At 38.6% G+C, this 17,999-nt stretch overlaps 1 protein-coding gene across 1 annotated transcript in view; it reads left to right on the top strand.

Annotated features, from left to right (window-relative positions):
* Positions 1-17,675, top strand: part of LOC101848837 (dynein heavy chain 3, axonemal) — a gene marked incomplete at its 5' end in the record, with an annotated part of 135,539 nt that extends 117,864 nt beyond the window's left edge. Inside the window, 12 exon segments of the mRNA XM_035971600.1 lie at positions 353-439; positions 1,777-1,983; positions 2,626-2,763; positions 4,210-4,470; positions 5,231-5,323; positions 10,463-10,561; positions 11,354-11,536; positions 12,767-12,859; positions 14,040-14,213; positions 14,959-15,069; positions 15,833-15,893; positions 16,335-17,675. Coding sequence (XP_035827493.1) covers positions 353-439; positions 1,777-1,983; positions 2,626-2,763; positions 4,210-4,470; positions 5,231-5,323; positions 10,463-10,561; positions 11,354-11,536; positions 12,767-12,859; positions 14,040-14,213; positions 14,959-15,069; positions 15,833-15,893; positions 16,335-16,480 — 1,653 coding nt within the window.
* Between the last annotated feature and the right edge of the window lie 324 nt (positions 17,676-17,999).

The raw sequence follows: 17,999 nt of genomic DNA, 5'->3' as shown, positions 1-17,999 counted from the left end.
AGTGGAGGGCAGTCTTTACAATAGAGTCTGGTTCTCTTCTCAGAACATGCCCGATCCATCTCCATCTTCTCCTTGTTATTATAGTGGTCATGTCCTCTTGCCTACATTTCCGTAAAAGATCTGCATTGGAAATCTTATCAGGTCAGAAGATTCGGAGGATTTGGCGTAAACTGGTTGTATGAAAAGAAGATAGCTTGGCAAGATCATGATCAGTCATCCTTCAGCATCCAGATCCATATAGGAGTTGGGATAGTACACAGCTGTTATACAGTTTGAAACCTAAACTCACTACTTGATACACAGTACATGTATTTTTTCTTTCATCCCTCCTCCCTGGTCCTCCCATGAATAGGCTGTGGAGGCAGGCACATGGGTCGTCCTGCAGAATTGTCATCTGGCTGCCTCCTGGCTACCAGAGCTGGAGAGGATCTGTGAGACTGTGAGTATTTTACACAATGGTTGTGTTTATGACAAAGAAAGTAACAATAATAATAATACTGATTCAATAATGATGATAATAATGATAATGATTAGTTTGTTCGTCAGTGTTTGAAGATGACCAATTCATCCACAGAGCAGGATATTTCTTACATGAAATAAAGGAATGAACGGTTAAGATGACTTGTCGCTTCCGCTATGGCCAATGAGACTAACTGTGACAGAGAAAAGTTTGCCATATTTTGAGCATTCAAAAGCTCCACTTCCACTTGTGGATATGTGCAGCCTGCAGGCTTCTGTCTTGATTTCAGAATTTGAGTTTCTTATTCGCGGAGCCCAATATGACTTGTGTCTATGACAAAGAAAGAAGCGATGATTGGCACATTTACAGACTTGAGTCTTAAGGGCCTTTAGTTCTGAGTATACAAATAAATGGAGTAAAACTTGCTTAACAAGTAGTCAGTAAATGTGTTTCAGGACCGCAGATAAATTCAAAATGTCTTTATTTGAATGAGAGCAAGATCCAGGTGTAGTATTTTTTCTCAGTTAATCCATTTATATGTATCTTTGGCTTTTCTAGGACAATGTTTGTTCTGTGATCGAGATACGCACCGACGGACGTTAATAGATTTTTTTGGTGGAGGAGGCAGGAACTATGAAATGTAGTTGAAGCTGTTCTAAAGACAATCTCCTGTATGCTACAAATGACCACTTCCCATGTCCCCCTTGCATTTTAAAAATATTATGATAGCACTGTCCTAGAGGACCACCTTTTAAGATGACAACTTTTCTCCAGGACAATTGGGGGTCATCTTGGACAGGTTCAAATGTGCTTTTATTTTATTCATTTTTATATTTTAATATGTATCATAAATCTGTGAAATCTGGCGCCGGTCAATTTTTGGGAATAGACCTATGAAACTATTAGTATAATCAGAAAGCCTGTTCATTTGCCCTGCTTTTGGTGAAAACTAAATCTATCTATCTTTAATAGAAGTCAAGATATTTGTGATTGAAAGAGGTGGTGTCAAGGTAAAATTAGCGAGAAAATGGCCGTCAAAGTGTGGTGACTTCCAAAGCTGTAGTGGCCTTGAAAATGATAAATTTACATTTATTGTTCCTTTGATCTACATTTTTCAGTAAAATAAAAAGAGAAATGTGTTTTTTAATGGACATAAAAAATTTAAAGCCCAAAACAAAAAAATCAGTATAAGTTGCCAAATGGGTGAAAAAAATATCATTTTCTTCTATTTCATAATTTTGACATGCACCTGATTTCTCCTCGATGCATCATATATGTTAAGTAGGCCTACCTGATCTGTGTGTCTCTCCCCCCAGGTAATCACGGACCCCAACACCACCAAGGACACTTTCCGACTGTGGCTCACCAGTTATCCATCTCCAGAGTTCCCAGTGTCTGTGCTGCAAAATGGTGTGAAAATGACAAATGAGCCTCCCAAAGGGCTACGAGCAAATCTTTTACGCTCCTACCTCAATGACCCAATCTCCAACCCAGATTTCTTTACAAGCTGCAACAAACCTAAGGTATTTAAGACCAATCATTTCAAAGGGTAGTGCAAAAGTTACTTCCCTTTTGAAAGCATTTTAGAACTCCAGTTTAAACAAAAGTTTCTTTCAGATGTTGCTTTAATTTTACACCTTGGGAAATGGTTGGAACTATGTTGAAAGTATTAACTGTTGTAAACTGTAGTTCGTTCCCTTTTTCAGCTCTGTTTAGTAATGTCACATTTTTTTTCCAGTTTTGCTGTGCCAAATCTTTGCAGAGACAAAGCAGTTTCATATTGCAGTTTTGCACAGAACTTCCAACATGGGATAAAATACCCAAATATTACATATTTCCCAAAAAAATTTGCACCCCCTCTGTTATAAGTTATAAGACTGTAAATACATCCTTAAATTATTGTTCCCCAAGAATTAGGGATTTTCAAGGAAGAAGCCAAGTCTGTTTTAGCACAAAGTCTGTAAGCTTCCAAAACTCAGAAGAATTAGATTTTTTTTCTCCTTGGATGAACTTGAACTAATACCTTCAAACCAAAGTGTTATTCAGGTAGAATTCACAGCATATTCCTCCACAATAGCAGCTTCATTTCACCATGCTGAAGAAAGGGTGAAACTGTCTTTGCACATTATCCTCACTGGGTTGTTTTTTTGTATTTGCTTTGCCAGGTTTTTGAGAAACTTCTCTTTGGCCTGTGCTTTTTCCATGCTTTAGTGCAGGAAAGGAGAAAGTTTGGACCTTTAGGGTGGAACATTCCTTATGAGTTCAACGAGTCTGACTTGAGAGTGTCTGTACAGCAATTGCAGGTGGGTTGTATAGAGATGCCATTGTTTCATATGATATAGATAAATTGATATAAGCTAAACTAAGATAAGGTAAGCTAAGCTAAGATAGATAAGATAAAATAGAGAAGAAAAGATTTGTCCAAATGCTGGCACATTGGTTAGGTGTTTCACCATCCACACATACACACACACGCATACATATTTATACACAATTACACACACACTCACAAACAGACACACACACATACACACGTGCGTTCGCACGTGCACGCATGCACGTATGCACATCCACATGCACACGCTCTTACACATCCTCTCTTCCACACACATCTGGTCAAACGTATAGTGTAAATGAGCAATAATTGTTAACAGTAATAGTGTTACCACATGGGTATCATAATTGTTATATTGGAACTGTACACCCATTTTATATTGTTCTCTCTCTATGTGTGTGTGTGTGTGTTTGGGTAGATGTTAGAGTTGGGGCAAGCGGATGGACGGGTTCGTTACTCGCGGACTCAGTCTGAGCGAGTGGGTAACGGATGGCCATGCGAACTGACTGCGAACCTAAGGCAGTTCGTTTTTTGGGTCCGCTCCACAATTTTACTCTCTCAGCGAGCGGACTGCGGACCTCAAGCCTCAAGTCAGTTCATTTTTTTGGGTCCGCTCCACAATTTTATTCACTGAGTGGGCGGGCGAACGAACGAACTCTAGCAGACGAGATACTCGACGCGAGGTTAGGCCCATTGTCTATTGTTTGTTAATTAGCCTAGGCCTAATGTTTCAAACCGCTAGCGGTGCCACAGGGAATGAGAGAGGCCGGTAACGTAGTGCTATGTGTGTAACCTTTGACCTCATGTGTGGGTCACACTGTGTACGTTTCAATTATCGCAAAGGCCTGGCGGGGGAGAAATATCCGCCATGAACGCCTAGCTACAATGTGGGGCTAGAGGGTGATTTTTAAATTAATTTTTTTTATGGGAGGGGGGGGGGGTTGTAAGCAGTATGCCGTGGAAGGAGTCGCTCCCCGTCCGTCCGTCCGCCCGCTCAATGCATGGAGTCTCTCCGTCCGCCCGTCCGCTCGCTTGCTATACGAACTGTTGTCTCTGTCTGATGAGTAGCGAGTAGCGAACTACTCTTCACAAGCTGACAGTTCATTACCTGTCCGCTCGTTTGCGTTTAGTGCCAGCGAGTAGTTCGTTACTCGTGGACACTAATTTTGCGAGCCCGACCCAACTCTAGTAGATGTGTATGTGAGTGTGCATGCATGTGTATGTGTAATGTGTGTGTGTGTGTGTGTGTGTGTGTGTGTGTATGTGTGTGTGTGTGTGTGAGAGGGAGAGAGAGAGAGAGAGAGATTTTCTTCATCTTGATCAACTGTAATATTCATTTTACACCATGCATCATGCAACTTACCAACATCTAGACAGTAACCCATATCATGTCAATTTTTCAATCACGCTCCAGATGTTCATCAACAATTACGAGAAAACACCTCTAGAAGCCTTGACCTACCTCACTGGGGAGTGCAACTACGGAGGCCGAGTCACGGACGACCTCGATCGTCGTCTCATTCTCTCCCTCTTGAAGATTTTTTACGCAACAGAGACCATCGATGATGACTCTTACAGATTCTCAGACAGCGGTGTGTACTATGCTCCTCCCAAGGGCAAGTACGATGACTATGTAGAATACATTCGGAGTCTGCCGCTCGTACCGCACCCAGAGGTAATTTATTCCCGAGTTGTTTCATTTTTTGTTGTTTTGGTTGGGTTTTTTTTTGGTTTTTTGTCCTCAAAGTTACCCTAAGAGAGCCACATTTTCATTAGTTTGAGGATCTTTGACAATATAGGATAATCCAGACTTTTTATCAATTTTTTTCTTAAGACAATTTTACAGATCCCAGACCATCATGGTACATTTGATTTTACTATAATTTCATAAGATTTTTATAAATGTATTTGTTACCCCTACAATCTTTCATAGATGAAATAATTACAAATAGCCAGTCAGTTATTCAGGGCTGCCATATTCTGATCAATGGCAAATGTGTCTTCTGTATTTATTCCTTTTGTGATTTTATGACATATCATCAGTGTTTCAAGAAGTCCGCGTAACCAAAAATAGCACGCCTTTTGCTGGAAAAGAAAAAAAATGTTTATTCCAAGATTTTTCTATACTTAATCATGTTTCAAAAGCCTCTTGGAGAGCAGTCATTGTAGGGTGAAATTACACCATTGTAATGCTTAAAACTCTCAATCTAAATAACTAGAATCTAATAAATAAAATAGATTATTAATGCAAGTGGAATCAAAGCTTTGCTGTTGTGAAAATGTGTAGACTTTACTAAAAACTGAAAAAGTGTGAAAGTTTTCTAAAAAATTACTCTAATTGCTTGCAGCATAGGTATTATATCTCTATTGATCTTGGCATCAGTTTGTTCTTTTAAGCATAAGATTTTTCAAATTCTACCCTTGCATCCACACAGGTGTTTGGTCTTCATGAGAACGCTGACATCACAAAGGATCAGCAGGAGACCCAGCAGTTGTTTGATGGAATCCTGCTCACTCTGCCTCGACAAGTGAGTTGACATACACTATCTACTATATGTGGATGGGTTTTCTCCTGATTTTCTTTTTAAAAACTTTTAATGTTTCATTGCCAAGAATCAACTTTGAGTGGTTATAAAAGAGGTTTGGCTCTTTTGGATTGTGGACCAAAGCTGCCTTGAGGAAGATTCTGAACAGTTGTATATTAATGTCTATGTAGATATATTTTATTGAATAATTCATATGTATCTTTATCTTTTATTAGTGTTGATTGTATTTCGCTCTCACAGAGGCCAAAAAATAGTGCCCACCGTAGCACATGGTACGGGTACTTTTCTCTCTTTTAAGCTCTGCTCTTGAAACAAAACTTTGGGTGATTTGTGCCCTTCAGTACAAAAATACTTTGACTAAACTTTATTTAGTTGACTCAGACACTTGGTTTACACTTGATTCTTCTCTTAACTGTTTTCCCATAATGTCAATGGTATCTATCACTCCAGTTTGGAAGATTTTATGAAGCCTAAAGCATTCATTCATCATGAGCCCTTTGGGTGCCAGTTGAAATCTGGGAAAAACTTAATGCTCCCTCTGAATTGTTTAGTTGTCCTGGTCTATACCAATGATGGACAGAATTTCAAGTCATGTTAAGCTTTGTTCCATGTACTAAAACTCTGAGATTCTTTATTTCTTTTCCCCTCATCCGCCTTTTATATACCAGGCACCTGATGAAATTGAGGTATTGGCTTTAATTGTCCGATTCATTTCAGTTTGGAATGCTCGGAGGATGGACCATCTTTAAGTAGATAGATATTTGTTCACTTTTGGCTTCCTTCACTGTGACAAATTATTTAGTATTGTCCGTCACAGAAAATTATATTGTGGACCCGGACTGTCTGTTTAGCGTTTAGACAATCACACCTGATAAATAATGTGGATCACATAATAATGGAAAACATTCTTAAAGCAACTCATATGTGGCAGTGCCCTTTACGACCCCTCAGAAGGCATTACTGGATGGTGCATATTGTCTTTGGGAGGAAGAATTTTATACTATTCATGAAGATTACAGTGACAGTGTGAATGGTTGTAGCATTGATGTTGTTGCCTGTGGGGACTTTGATGAAAAGGACATGGGTGTGAAAATGATCAAGCTGAGGGTACATTTTTGTTAAAAATGATGAGCCCTGAGCTGCTCCATTAGAATTGAACGGCCTTTGAGTAGTTTAGTAGAGATTTGGGGATTTGGGTAAGAAGATGGGGGGTTGATGTATGGAGAATAAGAAACGGGCATTGTATAAATTACAGTCAGACCTGCTCTAACAGCCACTTGTCCAAGACAATCTTCTGTACAAATGGCCACTTCTCCTTTGTATTTTTTAAAATATACGTGTTATAATGACACTGTCTAAGCTGTCCACTAGTTTTCTCCTCAACATTGGGTGGGCATCTTGGACAATTTCGGCTGTATATATATACTTATTAGTGTATTTATGCATGATTACGATTGTTTCACTCAAACTTATAACCATGCATGTGAGAATTGAGAGAATATTGGCGCTCATATGACCTTATGCAGTTGCGAGCGCCGTAAAACCCTCTACTATAACTAACTATGAAGAGAGTGAATAATGGGATTAACTGCTTATGACCGGCTGACACAATTTTTTGAAGTTTTGATTCATACCAAAACAGCTATAAAAGGGCTTTTGGGTATCCTCAGGTTTGGAATTGGTTTTATTTGACAATGATGGTGTCGTGTGCCTCAAGATTGCACTCAACTAGTTTCATAATTAATTCATCTTCATAAGAATTATTTGATTTTATTTTGTTTTTCATATAGTTCATTCAATTTCTTTGACTTTCCTCTATTTGTTACAGGATTTGGTATGTGTGATTGCTTGACAAACTGAGTGTGTTTGTGTGCTTGTGTTTGTTGTTTGACTCGGTATCATACTTCAATGTTTACACCATGAACTGCTGACAGGGCAAAATCTTGATTGAATGTAACATGGAGAGTATTTCCTACACAACGGATATTTGGCTGTGTGTATACATGAAACACATAACTATTCTGAGCTCTGCACCTTGTTCTGGTCATTGGTATAGTCATACCATGTGAATTGTGGTTTATATCTGACATCTCACCTTTGATCTCATTGATCACCTATGTTTATGCATGTTAATGAGTTTAATTATAGCTTAGGGAAGTTTATTGTATTGAGTATCTCTGTCTTTCTCATGGAATGGTGTACTTTTCTCAGCCCACATTGATCCTGACAGTCAAGGTTGAAGCAGGTCATCTGCTCAACAGCCGAAATTGTCTTGACGGGGGTGTAAAACATGAATGATAAAACAACAGTGCTTACGTTAGCACCTCTACATGAATAAATACACTGGGTACCTAGCTGAGTATAATAACTCACATGTAAAAGTGATGTTTTATTTCTGTATCAGAGTGTGCGATAGAACATGATATGCCGTCTTTAAAAATGTTTTTCAACACTCTAAGGTTCTTTTTAAAGGGTGCAACCTTCTGCTCCTGTTTATTGATCTCTCGTAAGACCAGCCATGGTAGAGAATGCATTCTTGAGGATTTATACCAGGACTACCATCACCACTGTCCAGCTTGATACAAACTGAGCTAATAATTATAATAAATAATAATAAAGATCACTTCTATAGCACCCACTCCCAATAGTGGCTCTAGGCGCTTCACCATAAAATAAGATTTAAATCAACGTTTCAAGCATACTGGCCCATTCAATGTGCATCAGTTCTTTCAAATGCATATATACACCCATAATGTGACAAAGAACATATGCACAAAAAGACAATCACTGTGGCTGCTGGTCACACTTGTTTTTGTGAGAAGAACGCACCCTATTGTAACATGTGTTTTTTGTCCGTTATGCGAGTCACACCTGTGTGACTGTGAGCACCTGCTGCACTGTCTTGTCATAAAGCAACCAATGATTACATCTTTACATTCTGATTGTGTGCTCTATGTATCAATTGTTGGTAAGCTGTTAAAATGTAATAAGCCCAAAAAGCAAAACCTTGATGGAGAGAGAGAAAAAACTGTTTCGTTCTTGTAACAATTGCACCTATATTACGTATTTTTCCTTGCTTTTTTTACCTTCAGAATTAGAATTTGGAAAACAATTTTCTTAAGTAGGCCTACATTCAACAGATAACACAGATGAGGAAACTGCAGATTTTCAAGAAATAAAAATTTGAGGCTTAGTATGTTTTAACAGCTGGCCGACGAACTGTTGTGTTGTAAGATAAGAATAACATCCTGGCAGAGGGCAGATTTTTTTCCCCTTTTTTTGAGGGGGTGGGGGGTTGGTACCAGTTTTTTTTTCTTCCTTTCGGCCGTGCTGGCCGGTAGCACACATCAGGTTTGGTAAATTTAGCAGAAAAATCTGCAAGTATGACCTCAGGATTTGCACATCAAATGTATTATAAATAGAGCATGACTGGAGTAATTTAAGAGTTACGGTATGTAGGCCTATACCTCAGAATATTTTTAAAAGAGTAAATAAAATGTCACCAAGTGTCACTGTTCCACTTCTGCCAGGAAAGAGCCAAACAAAGTCAGGTGAGATCATGACTCAACAAGAAGCATTTTTACCTTGAACAGACATTAGATGCAAGAATCTACTCAGAAAAATGGCCCTATAGGCACTAACAATAAGCTTTGTAGAGAAACTTATGAAACAATTCAAATTTTTTACTTTACACCGTCATTATGAATAATGTAGGCTATGTTGGTTTTTTTAAAATTGAATGATCCCTCTTATGTAAAATGTTGCTGTGGCTGTGGGCAATAGCCTAGTTAGCCACAAGCATTGTTGGCGTAAGATATAAAACGTAGACCAATAACGCACTAACGCCCTAATCTTTAACGGAACAGTGCCTACTACTACTACCACTGCAGCTCTAAAAAGAATGCTTTTTGAATGGGAGAGCTTTATGCAGGAGAGATCAGGAGGATGAGATACCGCTGTCTGTGGTGGAGCAGTTAGGGGCTTTGCCATCACATGCAGAAGATCTGAACTCAATTCTCATGAGGGGAGAATTTTCTTATCAAATCAAGTATCTTGGTCTTTCTGCTGGGACTTATTTCCCTCTCAGTCTCTGATAGGCAGGCTTGAAGCCCGCCTCCTGAATGATCTAAACTGCGTCAATGGGGGGCAAAAACCACCTACATTTAAAATAAAACAAAAAAGACAAGAAATTCTTAATGTGTCCTTTGTGAGTTCTACGATACATCGTGTTGGTCATTAGATATTTCAATGGATTATACACTTTCTCTGCATCTGAAATTACATTACTTTTCTGAGAAAGAGCGTAGTGTGATTCTTCTCTTGTGGGCTAAGTTACTTAACAAGACCCCAAAAATTTTGAGGGCACATTTTTTGTCATAATTGCGGTTCTTGTTGTTAACTATGTAGTGTACTTTTAGCAACTTTATAAAAGCCTCACACAGAAGATCCACACTGGACATGCTATGATGAGGTTTGTTTGCATAATGTTTACTTTTTATTCTTCATCATGCGATTAAAAGAATAGATCTAATCCTTATAACATGACATCTAATATAGTGAGTAAAATTTTGACAAATTGTTCATGTATGCTCTGTAAAATTTGCAGGAAAACAAATGAATTGTCAGACTGCATGGTTAGAGTAATGCGAAGCTGAACATGAATCATGAACAAACTCTATGATGGTACAAATGTATTTAATAGTCGAATTACCACATAGCTTCTGTCATTTTTTTCTGCTTCAGGATAGCAATGCATATTTGTATGATAGTCTGTAACACATCTGATTTTATTTACAGCAATTTTTTTTCAGTAGCTTATAACAAAGGAGATAATTCTGCTTGCAATAAGTAATTTGATCACAAGAGGTCAAGAAAAGAGACGTATTAGAAAATTTAGTAAGAAGAATGCAACGCAGCTATAGAGAATCAGTTACATAAGGTATGTGTTGAAAGTTTTTTTTTTTCATTTTTATTTATGTTTATTGGTAGGAAAATATTGTAAACATACGTATACTTGTCACGTACATCATATATTATAGACGCAATACAACTACGGAAGGTTTTATAGGAGGAAGATGATAGGTCTTTGTTTTGGAGCTAACATAAGTTCTGTTTCTACAGACATCTGGTGGAGGAAAATCTTCCCAGGAGATCATTGAGGACTTGGCCTATGACATCCTGCAAAAGATCCCTCAAGACTTTAACTTGGAGGAAGTTCAAGTAAGTTTTTGCTTTTTTCTCAGCCCTTCAACACCTTTTTTTCTCTAGTGTCAAAGTTCACCAGTCTTCATTTGTTCAATGTTCATCTCTGCATTACTTTATCAAAGGAAAGTTAAGCTGAACTGCCTCTTGCTTTCTGATCTCTTGTTACATTAATCAGGGGTAAGGAGAGGGTGTATGGTGTTTTGCCAGCACTGTCACTAAGATATTTCCATTGAAACATTTCTGTCCATAGCTTCTTTGGTATCAATATAATCATGCTCTTTTGTTTACACCATAATAGAGTAATAATCTATCTTGCCATCACATACATTGTACCTAGGCGAGAGAGTGAGTCTGATATTTGCACTGCTCTTCCTCACTTTAAACAAACCTTTGCACAAGCCAAACCAAGAGAAAAGCCCACATGCTGCACTCATCCACAAGCAGAAGTGGAGCTTTCAAATGTTCAAAATGTGGAAAACTTTTCTCTGCGAGAATTGATCTCATTGGCCACAGCAGAAGCCATGAGTCATCTTAACCTTTAATTCTTCTTACTCTTCTATTTCACTAGAGAAATATTCTCCTCTGCGTATTTATTGGTCATCATCAGAAATGATGGACGAGTTATTGTTGATAAGAGTAGAGCAAAATTTTTCTTGCTCTTCCAGGAAAATTTTCCTCTTTGTGTACTGTCCTGCCTGGAAACCAAACACACCACCTTCAATACGATCTTCTCAATTTCTAGTAGAGAGCTGAACTTCATATTTTAATTAGAAAACAACACATAATTTTGTTTCTCTGTTTCCTCAGACCAAGTTCAAAGTGATGTACATGGAGTCTATGAACACAGTCCTCATCCAGGAACTGATCCGCTTCAATCGTTTGATCCGTGTTGTGCGGGGAAGCCTTCAGGATATCCGCAAAGCGATCAAAGGTTTGGTGGTCATGTCAAGTGAGCTTGAGGACGTCTTTGACAGCATGATGGTGGGCAAGGTAGGTCTACCGTGTGTGTGTGTGTTTGTGTGTGTGTGTGTTTGTGTTAGTATTGTTTGTGTGTGTTTGAGTGTGTGTGTGGTGGTGGGGGGGGGGGGGGAGATAACCCACAATTTGAAAATACAGTTTTAAGCAACCACCAAAGGGGGGTTGCTGTTAGGTGGACACCACTGTATTATTATCATCATCATTATTAATGTTATAATTCTTCTTCTTCTTCTTCTTCTTCTTCTTCTTCTTCTTCTTCTTCTTCTTCTTCTTCTTCTTCTTCTTCTTCTTCTTCTTCTTCTTCTTCTTTTTCTTCTTCTTTTTCTTCTTCTTCTTCTTCTTCTTCTTCTTCTTCTTCTTCTTCTTCTTCTTCTTCTTCTTCTTCTTCTTCTTCTTCTTCTTCTTCTTCTTCTTCTTCTTCTTCTTCTTCTTCTTCTTCTTCTTCTTCTTCTTCTTCTTCTTCTTCTTCTTCTTCTTCTTCTTCTTCTTCTTCTTCTTCTTCTTCTTCTTTTTCTTCTTCTTCTTCTTCTTCTTCTTCTTCTTCTTCTTCTTCTTCTTCTTCTTCTTCTTCTTCTTCTTCTTCTTCTTCTTCTTCTTCTTCTTCTTCTTCTTCTTCTTCTTCTTCTTCTTCTTCTTCTTCTTCTTCTTCTTCTTCTTCTTCTTCTTCTTCTTTTTCTTTTTCTTCTTCTACTTCTCCTCCTCCTCCTCCTCCTCCTCCTCCTCCTCCTCCTCCTCCTCCTCCTCCTCCTCCTCCTCCTTCTTCTTCGCCTTCTTCTTCTTTTCATTATTATCAATATTATCATTATTATTCATCTTAGTTTGACTTGGTAGTGTGAATGTAGCTTTGGTTGGCCTCCAGAAACCTTGCTGTACTGTACTGCACTGTACTGTACTGTACTGCACTGTACTGCACTGTACTGTACTGTACTGTACTGTACTGTACTGTACTGTACTGTACTGTACTGCACTGCACTGTACTGTACTGTACTGCACTGTACTGTACTGTACTGCACTGCACTGTACTGTACTGCACTGCACTGTACTGTACTGTACTGTACTGTACTGTACTGTACTGTACTGTACTGTACTGTACTGTACTGCACTGTACTGTACTGTACTGTACTGCACTGCACTGTACTGTACTGCACTGTACTGCACTGTACTGTACTGTACTGTACTGTACTGTACTGTACTGTACTGTACTGTACTGTACTGTACTGTAAGCCTCCATTGTCTCTCTAGGTGCCGGCTATGTGGGCGGCCAAGTCGTATCCGTCTTTGAAACCTCTGGGCAGCTACATCACTGATCTGCTGGCCAGACTGAGTTTTTTCAAGGTATGTTTACTAAATCAACCTTCTTTCTCACTCTCTAGGGGGGCTCTCGTGGCCTAGAGGTTAAGGTGTTGGCCTCTCATTCAAAGGTCCTGGGTTCGAATCCGGGTAGCGAGCGAAAAAATTTTCTTCTCTAAAACTGTCTCCTTTCACCTCCTTTCCTGCTCTCTAGCAATGTTCTGTTGTCTGCTTTCATTTCCACTTTCTGCCCCCACCCCCTCACCTCCTTTGCCCCTTCCTCTGGGCTCCTGACTCTTTCTGCAGCCTTTCTACTGCTACTCCTTGGCTCCTCCTTACTGCTGTCTTTCTGCCACACCCCTGATCTTCTGGTAGGAAAGATCTACACCTAGCCTTCTCGGACAAGGGCGAAAAATCTCGGAGGGCCCGTGTGCAAGTTGCACACGTTAAAGATCCCTTGGTGGTCTAAAATCGATAAGAGTAGGCTTCGGCCGCCACCCGGGCAAAATTCAAAATTTCCTACCAACTGAAAATATTAGGTGTGTTCCGCGCGCTCATATGACCTATGCAGTTGCGAGCCCCGTAAAACACTTTACAAAAAACAAACAAACATCACTCTCTGGTTTTTTTCTTTCTAGTAGGTGGTTGACGGGTGCTTTGGTGTGATTTGCTCCCTCTTTCCTATCATCTGATTTTGAAATGAGAGGGTGCCCTTCACATGAGACTTGTATTCCAGATTAATTTATTCCGCATTCTTCAACTGCATTAATGATACTCTTGCTTTTTGTCATTACATTTTCACTGTACGGAGCAACAAGCTCATTGAAAATTCCATGGGATTTCTTCATTTTGCATACATAGGCCTTTGCGTAAAAATGGTATGACTCTGTAGGCCTCCACCTATGACCATTCCTCTATGAATATGAGGGTCACCAAGTTTGTGACTTTGTGAATGCTTAATATGTTCAATGGTACTGCTGGCATTTTGTCAACAACATGCAATGTGCACTGCCATTCGCACATCAACAAACATGTAAAAAGAGACATTATTTTTTGCAGTAATGAACATTTTTACCTTACTTTACTGACAGCTGTTATATTTGTCCTATCATTTCAAAGATGGATGATAATTAAGAAGTCTTGTCTCTGATTTAATCTGGATTTAATTATTGAAAGCAGTTTAAAAATAAAAATAAAATCCAAATTTTGAAATCTCTCTCTCCAGGAGTGGATCAACGGCGGTACGCCCACTTTGTTCTGGCTTTCTGGATTTTACTTCACACACTCCTTCCTTACGGGAGTCTTGCAAAATTATGCCAGGCGCTTCAAAATACCTATAGATCATCTTGGCTTTGAGTTCGATGTCACCAGACATGAGACTTCTGTGCCACAAAAACCTGTAAGTAATCATTTTTGTTATGTTCTAATTATTTTTGTACTTTAAGCTTTTTTTAAAGTAATGGGAAGACGATGCAGAAATGGTGCACAATGAAATTATGTTGCTTTCAATTTATAACAAGTCAGTTTGATCTGACACTAGAATTCTTAATTGCGTATGTGTGTTGTCCAGGGTCTGTCTGAGTTCTTCCTATATGCTCTTTACCGTACAAGGTCTCAAGGCCCTAGTGACTGGCTGAGAATATCACCAGAATGAGTAAGATAACTGCTAAGTGAAGAATACGTTAGAAGAGAAAGACTTTCGTAATTGTTATGTCTCGCTTTAATTTCTTTGAAAATTTCTGTTTACCTTAAAGTGACCATTCATTTCTGTATATTTGAGGATGTCCGGGTAAATTTGGATTTTCAAGGTTTCTTCAGACCCAATATTGTGGAATGAGATTTGCTTTCAATATCCTGGTTTTCAAGATTTAGAATGAAAAGTAATTTGAAAATCAGTTTAATTGTATGACTAAAGGAGATGAATTGTGTGCTTTATACTATTTTCTTTGAGTTTTGCAAGTAAGATACCCAGTGCAATATCTGGAAAGTCACACTGTCCCTTGATGCATTTAGCATGTAGAAAAACACTTCTTCGGTCTTTTTAGGGTGCTCAACATTGTTTTGTTTTGCAGCTAAACATGCAACAGCAGTCATATTTCATGTCATGTCTTTGATTTTTAAACATCTTTCTACATCTTGTCTAGTTGACCGGCGCTTATGTTCGAGGGTTGTTCATGGAAGGAGCTCGCTGGTGTCGAACTTCACGTGTCGTTGCTGAAAGCAATCCCAAGATTCTTAATGACCAAGTGCCTATTGTATCCTTTGATTTTGTGTAGGCAGTGTTGTTAATAGATATTATCAAATCAAAAACATTCTTGTACGCTGTGTCAGTGTCATGAACCCTTTGAGCCCTGACCTCCTGAGGCTACCGTGCCCCTCTGCCTGAGCTCCTGAGCAATTCACTCTTGTATTACTCCCACATTTATATCATCGTCAGAACCACATTCCACATCCCACTCAGGGTAGTCCTCATTACTAGCATGTAATTCATAAAGATCAATGATATCCTGAGTAGCAAACACTGGTTTCTGTGCGCATTTTGTCCCAAACGGACTGATTTGGGGATACGGTCTTGCTCATTGATGTACTGGTGGCTAGGCATACGGGCAATTTATACGCCACCAGTGTTCCGGTGGCTAGGGCTCAAAGGATTAACTCACAGTACCACAGTTTCTCATAATCCTATTCTTATATTATAGCTTCCTTATGGTTACCATTATTTATTTGTGTCCAAGGTATTAAAAATTTATTCAGAAGCTCTTTACTCAATATGGATTTTTTTAAACTTTCATTTTTATGTGTTCTTTCTTGTCTAACTCTAATGCTCTGTTGTAGGGATGTTATGACATAAAGTCCCACGCTATAAGAGACATGACCTCGTGGTGTGACAGGTAGTCTGTATAATATACTGGGCTTCTTCCGTCAAATTTCTGTGTCGGGTGTCATTAGATTATACAGTGCTTTATAATCTGTTTGTTTCCCAAGCAGTCATATCGCTTTCCTTACAGCCTTTCTAAGATTTGGCTGAAGCCAGGGGAGAGAAGTAGGTTCGAAGAAAAGAGTTATTACCACTGTCCAGGTAAGGGATTGTACTTTTTTTTGTTTTTTTTTCTCTTTTTCAGGATTGTAAGTGAGGATGTGAGCTATTGTTTTAGGCCAACATGACACAATAGTGTAAATCTTTTAAAAGATTTACAAGGCTCCTAGATGAGTATCTGACTTAAAAACAACTAATTGTTTATCTGTCCTGCCCTGCCCTGATAAATTTTGGAATGCCACGTGTTAGTTGCAAGTATGCTTTGAACTCTAGCAAAGACTCCTAAGACAAAAGACTTGTATAAACAATACTGAAAATACACACTAGTTGCCTTATTTAGTTTAAGAATGGAGTTAATTATGGGCACAATCGTTTGTTTCTGTGCATGGGCTCTATAGGAATGCTCATAAACAATTGAAAGTTGCTGAAATAATCTGTGTTATGAGTAACTCACAGACTTTTCTATTACTAACAACGTTGCAGTGTACCAGACAAGTGCAAGACGCGGTGTGCTTTCCACAACTGGACACTCCACGAACTACGTGTTGACAATGACCATCCCCAGTGACAAGCCTGAGAGCCACTGGATCAACCGAGGGGTTGCGATGCTCTGTCAGCTGGATGACTGAGTTACATTTACTCTCAAACTCTCTGTTTACGGCAAGCCACTTCAGATGATGCACAGATTGGCTTAGTTGTTTACATTCATAACAAAAATCTACAAAACCCAGCAAATCCAACTTTTCTGTTACAAAATTGTGTGTTTATTGCAAGGATCCCTGATTTCTACTCAGTGTGGTGTTATTTTATACAAAAAGGCTAAACAAGAGCGGAGTTTAAGGGAAGTTTGTGGTGCTGAAAAATTGGATGATAAAAGCGGCTGCATATAAATGTGGAATAACAGAGATAAGTAAACAAAATGCTTACAAAGCAAGTATCCATGCTGTATGGTGGGAGTCTTCACTAGTGACCGGGGATCACCCCTGAACTTCAAATGATTGTTGTTTCTGCAGCTTCTTTTTCTGAATTTAATTGGTCATTCAGAATTTCTGCAGCAAGAATCTGCTATTGGTATTGTTACTGCAGTTCTTGTTGCCATATTATATTGCTGACACTTTCTCCAGAATCTTTTGGAATTTCAACTTTTACTTTTACTTTAAGGAAAGTTTCAAACACTTTGTTTGTTTCATGACTGTGTCCCCCGCCCCCTTTTTCCTTTCCAAATATGTTGTTAACATTTCCCTTTATTTCTAAAGCAGCAAATTTCTGAAGTCTTACTAACCAAAATGACATCCATAATGATACCAATTCTGACAAAAAGACACACCATTACTCTCTGAGAAGATAAATATTATAAGCTCGGAAGTATTTTGCTGTCTTTACAAGCTAAGCTCTTCCATGCCCGGCAAGACCCTCATATATTGTGTACCCTCGTCTACTTACCCAAAATATGTCTTCCTGCTAATTGACTTTGTGTTGCGCTAACAAATTTGACAATACCTCTTGTTAGAAGATGTGTCATTACTTACACGTCTGATAGAAATTCTCTCCTTATGTCTCATTTCACTTCTCTGTCTCAGATATGATATATCTGTCTCATTTCAATTCTTCTTTGATGTTTTGTTAAACATGTAATTATGTTTTTAATTCACTTAGCATTGAAATTAATTTAACTTTTGCTCCTAGTATCAAAACACAACACATAATACTTCTCAAAAGTGAATTTGCGAAGAAGTCTGAATTCCGTCCACTAAGGAGTTGAGTCTATTTATGAGTTTGTTCTTTGCTTTTTATCCAAGTTTTCTTGGAAATAACCTGGGATATTTGTTTATGAGTTTGTTCTTTGTTTTTTATCCAAGTTTTCTTGGAAATAACCTGGGATATTTGTTTTTTATATGGGTTTGTTGAATGTTTATGGGTTTGTTGAATGTGGCCCATACGTCACAGTGAACATTTTTTCCAAGAAGATGTTGGCCATTGCATATTGCAGTAGCGATGTAAACGTATCATTTGAGAGGAAAATGGTGAGACCTTTTGTCTTTATTGTTCCTTTTGTTTGTTAGTTTATGTGCTACATGATTTGTTGTTGGAGTTTTTTTCCAATGCAGTCCCTTAAATTATTGCCTGCAGATGTTTTATCAAATTTTT

The sequence above is a fragment of the Aplysia californica genome, unplaced genomic scaffold (assembly GCF_000002075.1).
Source record: "Aplysia californica isolate F4 #8 unplaced genomic scaffold, AplCal3.0 scaffold00469, whole genome shotgun sequence".
NCBI lineage: Eukaryota > Metazoa > Mollusca > Gastropoda > Aplysiida > Aplysiidae > Aplysia > Aplysia californica.
This window is presented reverse-complemented; position numbering and strand designations above follow the sequence as displayed.